The sequence below is a fragment of the Ranitomeya imitator genome, chromosome 2, assembly GCF_032444005.1.
Source record: "Ranitomeya imitator isolate aRanImi1 chromosome 2, aRanImi1.pri, whole genome shotgun sequence".
NCBI lineage: Eukaryota > Metazoa > Chordata > Amphibia > Anura > Dendrobatidae > Ranitomeya > Ranitomeya imitator.
In genome coordinates this window covers 149,051,962-149,066,891 of record NC_091283.1, presented here as the reverse complement: position 1 = coordinate 149,066,891, position 14,930 = coordinate 149,051,962, and the positions used below count along the sequence as shown (strand labels likewise).

The window sequence follows — 14,930 nt, the reverse complement described above, 5'->3', positions numbered from 1 at the left end:
TCACGTCTGTTGAGCCCTGCGCTCATGCAATGATTAAGCTTAAAATTTGGCCTGTTGGGAGTCCTGCAAAGTTCCCTCGAGCCCTCCAGAGCAGTGTTTTCCAACTCTTGTCCTCGAGCCCCCCCAACAGGTCAGGTTTTGAGGATAATCCTAGGTCCTGGCAGGCGCTGGTGAGCTGTGTGTTGCCTCTTACCTGTCTGCACAGAGGGTATCCTTACAACCGGCCATGGCGGGGCTTGAGGAGCAGAGTTGGCAAACACTGCTCTAGAGGTTGTTCTATGAACCTCTGTCTGTTGGCATCTAGCTGATTGCTTCACTTTCCCAGCAGCGTCGGGGAAGAAGCAAGGTGTAAAGTCCAAGGAGGAGTTGGCTCAGGAAAAGAAAAAGGAGCTGGAGAGGAGACTCCAGGATGTGAGCGGCCAATTAAATAACAAGAAACCCGCGAAAAAAGGTACCGTTATAGTGGAACCCCTTCCCCAAAGAGTTATGGGAGGGGCGCAGTGTTACAGTTATATGAAAAAGTTTGGGCACCCCTATTAATCTTAAGCTTAATGTTTGATAAAAATTGTTTTTTTTGCAACAGCTATTTCGGTTTCATATATCTAATAACTGTTGGACACAGTAATGTTTCTGCCTTGAAATGAGGTTTATTGTACTAACAGAAAATGTGCAATCTGCATTCAAACAAAATTTGACAGGTGCATAAGTATGGGCACCCTTATTTCCTTGTTTTAAATACTCCTACCTACTTTTTACTGACTTACTAAAGCACTTTTTTTGGTTTTCTAACCTCATTGAGCTTTGAACTTCATAGCCAGGTGTATGCAATCATGAGAAAAGATACTTATAGTGGCCACTTGCAAGTTGTTCTCCTGTTTGAATCTCCTCTGAAGAGTGGCATCATGGGCTCCTCAAAACAACTGTCTAATGATCTGAAAACAAAGATTATTCAACATGGTTGTTCAGGGGAAGGATACAAAAAGCTGTCTCAGAGATTTAACCTGTCAATTTCCACTGTGAGGAACATAGTAAGGAAATGGAAGAACACAGGTACAGTTCTTGGTAAGGCCAGAAGTGGCAGGCCAAGAAAAACATCAGAAAGGCAGAGAAGAAGAATGGTGAGATCAGTCAAGGACAATCCTCAGACCACCTCCAGAGAGCTGCAGCATCAACTTGCTGCAGATGGTGTCACTGTGCATCGGTCAACTATACAACGCACTTTGCACAAGGAGAAGCTGTATGGGAGAGTGATGCGAAAGAAGCCGTTTCTGCAAGCACACCACAAACAGTCAGCTGAGGTATGCAACACATTTGGAGAAGCCAATTTATTTTTAGAAGAAGGTCCTGTGGACTGATGAAACCAAGATTGAGTTGTTTGGTCATACATAAAGGCGTTATGCATGGCGGCCAAAAAACACAGCATTCCAAGAAAAACACTTGCTACCCACAGTAAAATTTGGTGGAGGTTCGATCATGCTTTGGGGCTGTGTGGCCAATGCCGGCACCGGGAATCTTGTTAAAAGTTGAGGGACGCATGGATTCCTCTCAGTATCAGCATATTCTTGACAATAATGTTCATGAATCAGTGACAAAGTTGAAGTTACGCAGGGGATGGATCTTTCAGCAAGACGATCCAAAACATCGCTCCAAATCTACTCGGGCATTCATGCAGAGGAACAATTACACTGTTCTGGAATGGCCATCCCAGTCTCCAGACCTGAATATTATTGAACATCTGTGGGATCATTTGAAGTGGGCTGTCCATGCTCGGCGACCATCAAACTTAACTGAACTGGAATTGTTTTGTAAAGAGGAATGGTCAAAAATACCTTCATCCAGGAACGCATTAAAAGCTACTGGAAGCGACTAGAGGCTGTTATTTTTGCAAAAGGAGGATCTACTAAATATTAATGTCACTTTTCTGGTGGGGTGCCCATACTTATGCACCTGTCAAATTTTGTTTGAATGCAGATTGCACATTTTCTGTTAGTACAATAAACCTCATTTCAAGGCAGAAACATTACTGTGTCCAACAGTTATTAGATATATGAAACTGAAATAGCTGTTGCAAAAATTTTTTTTTTATAAAACATTAAGATTAATAGGGGTGCCCAAACTTTTTCATGTAACTGTACGTGCAGAGCTGCGGATATTCGATTCCAGTCTCGTTGAGAAGCTGCAGTCACTGCAGTTATTGTCCACTGACCCCTGTCCAGAGCTGCACAAAGTACTACAACTCCCAGCCGCTATCATTGCTGCTCTACTCTGTAGTTGTCATGGTCAGCGCAGGCTTTAGCTGTGGCCTCACTGAGGATGGGGCATGTCCAGGATCAAAAATCAGATGGGTGATTGATGCGACAGGGACTGGCACACATCTGGAGTAGCACTTTAGGCTCTGGTTGCTGGTGGAAAACATGATTTGGTAAGTCCCATCCATCATGCAGGAAATGAGCTCCATGTGGCTGGTTAATGCAGCATGAAGCAGTCATCCATTCTTTTTTCAGGGATCAGTGGTCCTTACAGCCACTGCCTTCATTCCCTCCCATGCAGATGCTTCCTCCACCTCTGGCTGCTGCTTTCCCCGAGGGTTTACTGTCCAGACTTCTCCATATCTGTGCATTCTGCCTAATGGTGACATATTTAGTTTCTATCTTTGGTTTGCACATTCCTGCCTGATATTCTCCTGTTCTCCACAGAGAAGTCCAGCTCGGGGGTGGCAGGAGGACCCTCTCGGCTCAGCAGTAGTAGTAGTTCATCAGAATCCGGCAGCAGTAGTTCCAGTGGCTCCAGTTCAGACAGCAGTGACTCTGAGTAAAATCCCCCTTGAGACGGAGCTGTGGACGTCGCGCTGTTCCTCCCCGCTCTGCCTGTTTTGCAGCCTCATGTAAACACTTTTGGTGTGTGGTTTAAAGGAAATGAAGAGGAAATTTTTTTTTAAAGAAACAAACTTCCCAAATGAAAAAAGGAGGCTACATACAAACTATTTTTAAAAACTACACAATGGTAAATTCTGCAGTCTGGGGGCGAGGAGTCAGCAATAACCGGCCGGCGGAGCCTCCTGGGAGATCATGAAGGTTTACTATATATTAATAAAGAAGTTTTAATTCTGTTTTTAATTTCTTTTCCCCTCTTGTTTGGTGTCTCTGGGATGAGAGGGGACTGTGCCGGATTGAGTTCCCCCGTGCTGGCAGCAGCTCCTGTGACGGTCCGCCCCTGGAGGACTCTGCCTTGTAATTACATAGATGTCTGCCTCGTGTAGTTCGTAGATGACTGATCACACGTTTACAGCTTCTGCTTTTTGCCTGGATTCGCTTTTCTTAAATATCTATTTTTTTTTTTCCTGTCTTTGGATCATGGACACGGTGTGCACCAAGCACTTGTAGCTCGTAGCGGATCTATGGGGGATCTACTCTTGTGGTCGGGATATAATATTTTTAATGTATTTTCTTATTTACCTCAGAACAAAATATACAGACGCAAACATTATTTTTTAACTGGTTAAGATTTTTTTTTTTTTTTTTTTGCATGGTCCAGAATAGTCTGTGCCCCCCTCCTCTGCAGCGACACATTCCATTAGCTTCCGTACTCCCATTTTGTATGTACATAGAAACACATTATTTATTAACCATATATTACCCTGATTTTTTTTTTTTTTCATTCTAAAATAAATTGCAAAAAAAAAAAGTGAAGAGGGATTTTCTGTTGATAATTGGGAGGGGCGTCGGAGGCTCGGCGTCCAAGTTTACCCTGTAGAGACATGAGTGCCGCTGCACTTGCTGTTGGGAGTGGGACAATCTCCATGTTGTGCTGTGTGTATATATATATATTCTCTCATGACATCCATGTTTTATATATTGGGGATCTTTTGGAGTTTAATGACAAATATATATAAATCATTTTTTTATGCTGAAAAGTGGCGGTGGACGGTTGTTGCCGCACGGTATGAACAGAACGCTTTGTCGCTCCTTCTTGCATGAATTCGGACTTTTGCATTTTCCTGATAATCTTTCTGGAGGGACTTGGTGTAAGTTCCAGAAGAGACTATAACTATAGATCTCATGGTCAACCTGGAACTCTCTGAATTTAATTACTTTTTAGTTTATTTTTTATTTTTTTGTTTTTCTTTTCTGTATAGTTTTTACTTCAAACCCTCGGGCTCTAGGATAATTTTAAAATGCCTTGTCCTGATTCTGGGATATTTTTTTTTCCATATTGTGTTTTTCAGAGGTTTAGGCCATTTTGTTTCAATTCATTTTTAGCAGCTACCAAAAAAAACAACACAAAACCAGAAACCAACGTGGCAGCTGTGCCTGCCGTAGCTCACTGTTCATACTGGTGCATTTTAAAGGGTTTGTGAACAATAAAAGTAGTTGTCTATTTTTACCTGTGTGATTTCTCTATCTCTTATAAGCAGCCGCTCAGCCATCGCTAGTGCTAATAAATATAGATTTTGTTAATCTGGATTTCATGCAAGGACTGGAGAGAGTTGTAGACATCACAGGGGGATGACTGGTACTAATATTGGGGTCCTGAGTTCTTGTCCGTTGCAGTATGACCTCAGCATTGCGCAATCGTTAATGAAGGGCAAAGTTGTGTGCAAATCCAGAAACTTCTGCAGGAGTCAGCCCCAAATTAATCTCCATAGAGAAGCATTGAGGCTGCATTGTTCCGGTGGTCCCAGAGAGAAGCCATCATCCGCATTCAGCCGTTCTAGGACTGATCTATAGAAGCACGTACCCGCACTCTGAGTGCTACTGGTTTTGGATTTTGTATAAATTCCAGGTACGATTCAGTTCTTCGACCCCCTATTACGTGGATCAACTTGTTGGCTTCTACCTCTTGCATATTCTTCAAGTCTCCTCCATGTTCACAAGCTAGCGTCATGCTGTAAACTTCGACCAGACGTCCCTCGTGTGCAAGTGCAGTGTCAGTGTGCGTGTAGGGCCATGAGAGTAAGAGCTAAGAATAACTAAAATGACTTGAGATTGTAACAAACCCACACAGAAAAGTCTGCAAGGCATCCTAACTGCTTAAAACCTTGTTCTTGCCGTAAATATTCTAACATAATATTTTACTTTGCCGCGGGAAAAGTCTGTGGCTGTATTCCAAAAAAAGTGTGGCTCTTGCTGGATTTTATTCTGTATGTGACCAGTAATTGTGCTGTTCCCCATCTTGTCCGTCACCTGGTACAGTAATACTTGATGCAAACTGCATGGATAATTCTCCACCTTTTGTGATCCAGTGTCCTTTCTTTACGGAGTGGATTTTCCATGCTTGATGGCTGTGGTTTTCTCATGAATCACTGTGGTTTTCAAGTTTACATTGTAGCCCTTCCTTGTGGACAATTCAGTATAGACTGTACCTGCTAAGCAGATGATGTTTGCAACCCATGAGCGCTAGCCCAGTGCCATCATTCTTCTCCATCAGTGACATTTTAAGTTGCCCCCCCCCCCCTTTCTGAGGTGCCAGGTGTTGCCCTTTGACCTGATCAGCTGTTCAGGGTAGAGCCAGTGGTAGCGGTGGTGGCCATGGAGAAGTTAGTGATGTGGTTGCCAGCAGCTGCTACATGTGACCTATGTACATTGGGGGTTTGATCAGGTTATTTATATGTAGCTTCTAAAACCAAATCCTGGTAATGACCGACAGTAGCTTCCCATATCTGCAGTGGGGGCTGCTTTTACACATCGGCAACAGCCTGTCATGTATAATTTGGCCAAACTCAGAGTTATATATGCCTATGAGGACCAGTGCAAAGCCAGAGACCCATGGTCCCTGTGGCCATCACAGCCCATATCCACAGTGAGACTAGGAACCAGACTTTAACATGTAGAAAAATTTACCCAAATTTAAGGACAACTGTCAGGCCTTCAGCATCACTGAGCCAGGCTCAGTGGCTTACTGTGTACAATATTGTACAGGGATATATTTGCTCCCCCCCCTCAGGCTGACACCCCTGCTATTTGCTCTGTTTCTTGCTGTTGTCAGAAATGATAGGTGTAGTATAATATTTTGTGAAATATGGGGAATGGACAATTAGTTTGACTACATACAGGAGCTAACAAAATTAGAATATCATTAAAAAGTTAATTTATTTCAGTTCTTCGATACAAAAAGTGAATCTCATTAGTCATTAGACAGTGATCTATTTCAAGTGTTTATTTCTGTTTATGTTGATGATTATGGCTTACAGCCAATGAAAACCCCAAAATTGTTATCTCAATAACTTAGGAAGCCTTTGCAGGTGTTTTTGTTAATTATTCTAAGTGGTTAAAAAGGTCCCTTAATCTGTCTCAGTAGCTCCACAATCCTGGGGAAGACTTCTGGCTTGACAGATGTCCAGAAGGCAGTCGGTGACACACTCCACAAGGAGGGTAAGCTGCAAAAAGGTCATTGCTAAACAAGCTGGCTGCTCAGAGTGCTGGATCCAAGCATATTAATGGAAAGTTGAGTGGAAGGAAAAAGTGTGGTAGAAAACGGTGCACAAGCACCGTTTGATAACTGCAGCCCTGAAAAGAATGATAAGAAAAGGCCATTCAAAAATTTGGGGAACATTCACAAGGAGTGGACTGCTGCTGGAGTCATTGCTTCAAGAGTCACCACACACAGAGGTATCCAGGACATGGGCTACAAGTGTCACATTCCTTGTGTCAAGCCACTCATGACTAATAGACAACGCCAGAAGCGTCTTACCTGGGCCAAGGAGAAAAAGAACTGGACTGTTGCTCAGTGGTCCAAGGTGTTTTCAGAGGAAAGCAAATTTTGCATTTCATTGGGAAATCAAGGTCCCAGAGTCTGGAGGAAGAGTGGAGAGGCCACAATCTAAGCTGCTTGAGGTCTAATGTGAAGTTTCCACAATCAGTGATGGTTTGGGGAGCCATGTCATCTGCTGGTGTAGGTCCACTGTGTTTTATCAAAACCAAAGTCAGCGCAGCCGTCTACCAGGAAATTTTAGAGCACTTCATGCTTCCCTCTGCCGACAAGCTTTATGGAGATGGAAATTTAATTCTCCCGCAGGACTTGGCACCTGTCCACACTGTCAAAAGTACCAACACTTGGTTTACAAACAACAGTATCCCTGTGCAGCAAACTCGCCTGACCTTAGCCCCATAGAGAATCTATGGGATATTGTCAAGAGGAAGATGAGAGACACCAGACCCAACAATGCAGACAAGCTGAAGGCTGCTATCAAAGCAACCTGGGCTTCCATAACACCTCAGCAGTGCCACAGGCTGATCAACTCCATGCCACGCCACATTGATGCAGTAACGGATTTAAAAGGAGCCCCAATCAAGTATTGAGTGCATTTACTGAACATACATTTCAGTAGGCCAACATTTCGGGTTTTAAAATCCGTTTTCAAGCTGGTGTTATAAAGTATTCTAAGGGTAAGTTTCCACGTTCAGGATTTGACGCAGGTAAAATCTGCACCCGAGGTCACTGGCAGGTCACCTGCATTTTTTGATGCATTTTTCATGCGGATTTGTGTGTTTTTGTAAGCTCAATAAAGATATAAAAAAAAATGGTGATGTCATTTCTTGTCCAACCTCTTCATTTACATACTCCATTGAAGAATATACACACAGATAGATACGTTAGATGGATACGATCTATATCTATCATATTTATCGATATCTATCAATTTATCTATCTATAAATATCTATACAGTATATCGATATATTGATAGATGGATACGATAGATATCTATCGTATCCATCGATAGATATGTCGATAGATGGATCACACAAGCGAGAAACTCGGACGAGTCTCGCATCTTAATACCCGGCACTGCCGCCGGCACTCAGGAGTGGAGCGTGCAGCTGCACGCTCCACTCCTGAGTGCCAGCGCCAGTGTCTGGTATTAAGATGCGAGACTCGTCCGAGTTTCTCGCATGTGTGATCCTGGCATTAAAGAAAAGAGACACACGTGAAATCTGCATTACGCCGGGGTCACACTCGCGAGAAACTCACACAAGTCTCTTGCTTCAATACCCAGCACTGCCACCGGCACTCGAGAGCAGAGCGTGTGGCTTTATGTATTTATGTAGCTGAATGCTCCGGTCCCGAGTGCCCGCGGCAATGTCGGGTATTGACCCCAGCCTTAAATCCAATATGTTTAATAAAATAAAAAAAATGGCGTGGGCTCACGCGCAGTTTTCTGCGCTAGAGAGGTAAAGCCAGCGCCTGAGGGACTGATGTTTGTAGCCTGGGAAGGGGTTAATACCCATGGAGCTTCCCAGGCTATGAATATCAGCCCGCAGTTGTCTATGTAGCCTTTGCTGGCTATAAAAATAGGGGGACCCCCCAAAAAAAAGATGCGGGGTCCCCCTATATTTTATAGCCAGAAAGGTGACACAGACAGCTGCGGTCTGATATTCATAGCCTAGAGAGGGGCCATGGATATTGCGCACCCCCTTTCCCCCCCCGGCTACAACTACCATTCCATAGCCGCCCCAGAAATGTAAGATGCGCCAGTTCCGGCACATAGCCCGTCTCTTCCCACTCCCCTGTAGAGGTGGGAAATAGGGTAATAAGGGGTTTATGCCACCTTGCTAATATAAGGTGACATTAAGCCCGGTTAATAATGGAGAGGTGTCAATAAGACGCCTATCCATTACTAATCCTATTGTAGTGAAAGTGTAAAAAAAAAAAGACAGCCAGAAAAAAGTATTTTATTATGCTTAATTTCACCATACTTACCATACTTGAGCGCCTGCAAAAAAAGTAAAAATAATTAACCAACTGTATACTTACTTTCCGCCGTAGTCCAATTAATAACGAATGTTCCACGACCATCTCCCCTATAGAACAGTGACAGCAGGTGATGTCACTTCTCTATAGGCCCTCCAGCGACACACTGACAGGAGACAATGGCTCCTGCAGTGTATCACTGAGGTTACCTTAGTTCAGAGTCTCACTTTATGGCAAAGCTGTGTGGGAATTTTCCCATACAGCAGTGAGACTAGGGACTGATCAGCTGTTGTGAGAACCAGACTAGTGACCGGAGATAACTCCCGGTCACGTGCACGGCAGTTCTCGCGATAAGATAAGTTGTCGCGAGAACTGCAGTGGACGAGGGACCTCCAGCGGCGGGACTGGTGACCTGGCATGGACATGCGCAGGAAGCTGCGTTTACGCAGTTTCTACGCATGTGACTAATCATTAGATGCGGTTTTACCGCATCTAATGATAGTCTATGGTAAATTAACGGTGCGGCGTCGGAGCGTCGCCGCATTGTAAACAGACATGCTGCGTTCTGAAAAGACGCGCCACATGTCCGTTTATACGGGTCTGCTGCTTGCGTATTTTACCGCATAGTGGAGATGGGATTTCATGAAATCCCCTCCACTATGCTGTAACATCTGGACGCTGCGTGTTTGACGCTGCGGCTCTACGCAGCGTCAATCATGCAGCGTTTCCTGAACGTTGAAACATAACCCAAAAGTCATTATCTCAGTACATTAGGGTTTCATTGGCTGTAAGCCATAATCATCAACATTAACAGAAATAAACACTTGAAATAGATCACTCTGTTTGTAATGACTCTATGAGTTACACTCTTTGTATTGAAGAATTAAATGAACTTTTTGATGATATTCTAATTTTATGAGAAGCAACTGTATTATGAAAAATCCCTGAAGCAGTCTCCATGCAGACACTGAAGAAGCAGGGGATGGTAGAAGATTTCAGCTCTGGACAAAAGTGTTCACAGTGGTTTATTATGAATACAGCAAGAATCCACAATACAATGACACCAATGAGGAAAATGCCACCACAACCGCCACTACTCCCCTCCATGACAAGGGATCGTTGCTTATCTGACGCCATCCAGATTTTCCAAAAATGCGTTCCAGGTATCCGTTCTATTCATGTGAATCCCTGGTTAGCAAGCATTTCTTACATTAGGGGATTGCACTTGTCACTTTAGCCCACGCAGAACAGTGGAGTTATGCACTGGATGCTTTGGTATCACATCGCAAAGAGAACAAACCCCCATATTCTGTATAACATCCTTTATACGAGTACTGGCTAGAGGTTAAATCACCTTTGTGTAAACGTACATTATCTCTCCCGCTGTCCCTTTCCCTTCGTGTTGCACTATTAACGCTAACAACAGCCGTGCCATATGTGTCATCATTGGATGTTAGATCTTCATGATAACAGCAAAAAACAAAAGGGGGCACCGCCGTGTATAAGGGAGAGGCCACAGTATAACGTAGATGGGTGCTCAGTGCATATATGAGGCGCTAAGAAATCACATGAAATTGCGTAACACTGGATCACATGACTGCACAGAACTTGGACTGGCCCGTGTCCCGAGAAATGCTGTTCTTATCTCGGACCAGTATGGACTGGTTCCCATACTGGGAGTACCACATGCTCTGACTGCGGCTCAGGTAGGTGCCGGGAGGAGCGGCCTCCAGCTTCTGCTGCTGCTGCTGCCAGATGAGTAGTGAGGTATCTCGGTATCTCAGCCTGGCATAGCCCTCCGACATGGCCTTTTCCGCCAGTGGCATGCACCCTGTGCTCATTCTGGATCAGCACTTCTGCGTACCTTCTAGCAACTTCTGTGCATCACCCCAAAACTGCGGAACCAGTCTCATTTTAAACGTTGAGACCCCGATACCGGCAGGGGAACGAAACAACCATCAGATGAACTGCATCAACATGAATCACATGACCTGCGAGAGAAAGTCACCCGAAATAAGTGTTACATCACTCACCCAAAGTATCATCATCCCGTACCCCGAGTGTCAGCATCATCATCATCATCATCATCCCGTACCTCAAGTGTCAACAACTTTATGCTGTGCCGGAGTATCAGTGTCATCAGCCCGTACCCAGTGTGATGGCGTCAATATCCCATATCTAGAGTGTCAGTGTTATTATTCCGGACCCAGAGTGTCAGTGCCATCATCCCGTACCCAAAGTGTAAGCGTCATCATCCCGTACCCAGAGTGTCAGTGCCATTATCCCGCACCCAGAGTGTCAGCGCCATTATCCCGCACCCAGAGTGTCAGCATCATTATCCTGTACCAGAGTGTCAGCGTTATTATTCCGTACCCAGAGTGTCAACTTCATTATCTCATACCCAAAGTGTAAGCAACATTATCCCGTATCCAGAGTGTCGGCGCCATTATCCCGCACCCAGAGTGTCAGCGCCATTATCCCGCACCCAAAGTGTCAGCGCCATTATCCCGCACCCAAAGTGTCAGCGCCATTATCCCGCACCCAAAGTGTCAGCGCCATTATCCTGTACCCAAAGTGTCAGCGCCATTATCCCGTACCCAAAGTGTAAGCAACATTATCCCGTACCCAAAGTGTCAGCACCATTATCCCGTACCCAAAGTGTCAGCGCCATTATCCCGCACCCAAAGTGTCAGCGTCATTATCCCATAACCAGAGTGTCAGCGCCATCATCCTGTACCCAGAGTGTCAGCGCCATTATCCCGCACCCAGAGTGTCAGCGCCATCATCCCGTACCCAGAGTGTCAGCACCATTATCCCGTACCCAGAGTGTCAGCTCCATTATCCCGTACCCAGAGTGTCAGCACCATCATCCCGTACCCAGAGTGTCAGCACCATCATCCCGTACCCAGAGTGTCAGCACCATCATCCCGTACCCAGAGTGTCAGCGCCATTATCCCGTACCCAGAGTGTCAGCACCATTATCCCGTACCCAGAGTGTCAGCACCATCATCCCGTACCCAGAGTGTCAGCACCATCATCCCGTACCCAGAGTGTCAGCACCATCATCCCGTACCCAGAGTGTCAGCACCATCATCCCGTACCCAGAGTGTCAGCGCCATTATCCCGTACCCAGAGTGTCAGCACCATTATCCCGTACCCAGAGTGTCAGCACCATCATCCCGTACCCAGAGTGTCAGCGCCATTATCCCGTACCCAGAGTGTCAGCACCATCATCCCGTACCCAGAGTGTCAGCACCATTATCCCGTACCCACAGTGTCAGCACCATCATCCCGTACCCAGAGTGTCAGCACCATTATCCCGTACCCAGAGTGTCAGCACCATTATCCCGTACCCAGAGTGTCAGCACCATCATCCCGTACCCAGAGTGTCAGCACCATTATCCCGTACCCAGAGTGTCAGCACCATCATCCCGTACCCAGAGTGTCAGCGCCATCATCCCGTACCCAGAGTGTCAGCACCATTATCCCGTACCCAGAGTGTCAGCACCATCATCCCGTACCCAGAGTGTCAGCACCATTATCCCGTACCCAGAGTGTCAGCACCATTATCCCGTACCCAGAGTGTCAGCACCATCATCCCGTACCCAGAGTGTCAGCACCATTATCCTGTACCCAGAGTGTCAGCACCATCATCCCGTACCCAGAGTGTCAGTGCCATTATCCCGCACCCAGAGTGTCAGCGCCATTATCCCGCACCCAGAGTGTCAGCATCATTATCCTGTACCAGAGTGTCAGCGTTATTATTCCGTACCCAGAGTGTCAACTTCATTATCTCATACCCAAAGTGTAAGCAACATTATCCCGTACCCAGAGTGTCGGCGCCATTATCCCGCACCCAGAGTGTCAGCGCCATTATCCTGTACCCAAAGTGTCAGCACCATTATCCCGTACCCAAAGTGTCAGCGCCATTATCCCGCACCCAAAGTGTCAGCGCCATTATCCCGCACCCAAAGTGTCAGCGCCATTATCCCGCACCCAAAGTGTCAGCGCCATTATCCTGTACCCAAAGTGTTAGCGCCATTATCCCGTACCCAAAGTGTAAGCAACATTATCCCGTACCCAAAGTGTCAGCACCATTATCCCGTACCCAAAGTGTCAGCGCCATTATCCCGCACCCAAAGTGTCAGCGTCATTATCCCATAACCAGAGTGTCAGCGCCATCATCCTGTACCCAGAGTGTCAGCGACATTATCCCGCACCCAAAGTGTCAGCGCCATTATCCCGCACCCAAAGTGTCAGCGCCATTATCCCGTACCCAAAGTGTCAGCGCCATTATCCCGCACCCAAAGTGTCAGCGTCATTATCCCATAACCAGAGTGTCAGCGCCATCATCCTGTACCCAGAGTGTCAGCGCCATTATCCCGCACCCAGAGTGTCAGCACCATCATCCCGTACCCAGAGTGTCAGCGCCATCATCCCGTACCGAGTGTCAGCGCCATCATCCCGTACCGAGTGTCAGCGCCATCATCCCGTACCCAGAGTGTCAGCGCCATCATCCCGTACCCAGAGTGTCAGCGCCATTATCCCGTACCCAGAGTGTCAGCACCATCATCCCGTACCCAGAGTGTCAGCGCCATCATCCCGTACCCAGAGTGTCAGCGCCATCATCCCGTACCCAGAGTGTCAGCGCCATTATCCCGTACCCAGAGTGTCAGCGCCATCATCCCGTACCCAGAGTGTCAGCACCATTATCCCGTACCCAGAGTGTCAGCGCCATTATCCCGTACCCAGAGTGTCAGCACCATTATCCCGTACCCAGAGTGTCAGCGCCATCATCCCGTACCCAGAGTGTCAGCACCATCATCCCGTACCCAGAGTGTCAGCACCATCATCCCGTACCCAGAGTGTCAGCACCATCATCCTGTACCCAGAGTGTCAGCACCATCATCCTGTACCCAGAGTGTCAGCACCATCATCCCGTACCCAGAGTGTCAGCACCATCATCCCGTACCCAGAGTGTCAGCACCATTATCCCGTACCCAGAGTGTCAGCACCATCATCCCGTACCCAGAGTGTCAGCGCCATCATCCCGTACCCAGAGTGTCAGCGCCATTATCCCGTACCCAGAGTGTCAGCACCATCATCCTGTACCCAGAGTGTCAGCACCATCATCCCGTACCCAGAGTGTCAGCACCATCATCCCGTACCCAGAGTGTCAGCACCATTATCCCGTACCCAGAGTGTCAGCACCATCATCCCGTACCCAGAGTGTCAGCGCCATCATCCCGTACCCAGAGTGTCAGCACCATTATCCCGTACCCAGAGTGTCAGCACCATCATCCCGTACCCAGAGTGTCAGCACCATTATCCCGTACCCAGAGTGTCAGCACCATTATCCCGTACCCAGAGTGTCAGCACCATTATCCCGTACCCAGAGTGTCAGCACCATTATCCTGTACCCAGAGTGTCAGCGCCATCATCCTGTACCGAGTGTCAGCGTCGTTATCAGCGTTATACCCCGTGTGTCGGTGTCACTATCCTATTCCTCGAGTCCTCTGCAGCCCTCGGGGTGTTGGGGTCACGGTACATATTTGGTTCCTCTCTCTCGTGTTTCCGGTTGGGGTCCCTCTTTCCCCGACACCCAGCACTCACCTGCCAATCACTAGGGCTCCTGCAGCCATGGTAACGCAGCTCCTAATGACACGTGTGCTGCCAAACACTTCCCCCAGACACAAGACTTGAGCTCCAAGGTTCCGCCCTGAGTCTTGCCCGCGCCGCGGTGGACGCTCCTCCTCTGCCCGCACACCAAGGAAAGACTGAGAGACACGGAAGGAGGTAAATTACCAGAGAACAACAGACTTCCTGTGTGTACTGAGTATCTCGCAGGAAAGATTAGACACAGTGTCCCCTACTGCAGTGTGTTTTGGTTGATATGCGGCTGCGATACAGTGTATCTGAGCTGTCACTGGGTGATGCACTCATTATGGGGCTTGAATTCTATTACAATGGAGGGATCATTCGTCATTTTTTGTAAAAACGTCTTAGTGTAAGGGTGTGCAGATTTATGCAACTGAATTTTTTTCTTTATTTTTCCACCTGAAAAGATTTTAGATTTTGTCAATAGATTTGTACAGATTAGGGGTGACATTAAAGGGGGAAACTGTTCTGAAAAGATTCTTCTACATGACAAAATCTGATATTTTGACAAGGGCATGAAGATTTTATACACTGCGTATATTGTGCAGATTTATTATCTGGTCCTCGCTGAGTTTCTCACCAA

General features: G+C 46.7%; 2 protein-coding genes across 15 annotated transcripts in view; one reads left to right on the top strand and one right to left on the bottom strand.

Moving 5' to 3' along the window:
- The window catches only part of BRD3 (bromodomain containing 3), a 67,396-nt gene extending 63,013 nt beyond the window's left edge, over nt 1-4,383 (top strand). For 8 of the 14 annotated variants that reach the window (XM_069747449.1, XM_069747444.1, XM_069747446.1 and 5 more), the window contains 2 exons: nt 326-451; nt 2,697-4,383. In XM_069747449.1, coding sequence (XP_069603550.1) covers nt 326-451; nt 2,697-2,815 — 245 coding nt within the window. In that variant the 3' untranslated portion in view covers nt 2,816-4,383. The remainder of the gene's footprint in view (nt 1-325; nt 452-2,696) is intronic. The other 6 variants (XM_069747454.1, XM_069747453.1, XM_069747451.1 and 3 more) reach the window with 2 other exon arrangements.
- A 5,764-nt stretch (nt 4,384-10,147) lies between these two features.
- Nucleotides 10,148-10,668, bottom strand: BRD3OS (BRD3 opposite strand). Its single transcript, XM_069747442.1, has one exon. The coding sequence runs from the start codon at nt 10,528-10,530 to the stop codon at nt 10,279-10,281; it is 252 nt and encodes an 83-aa protein (XP_069603543.1). The 5' UTR covers nt 10,531-10,668; the 3' UTR covers nt 10,148-10,278.
- Between the last annotated feature and the right edge of the window lie 4,262 nt (nt 10,669-14,930).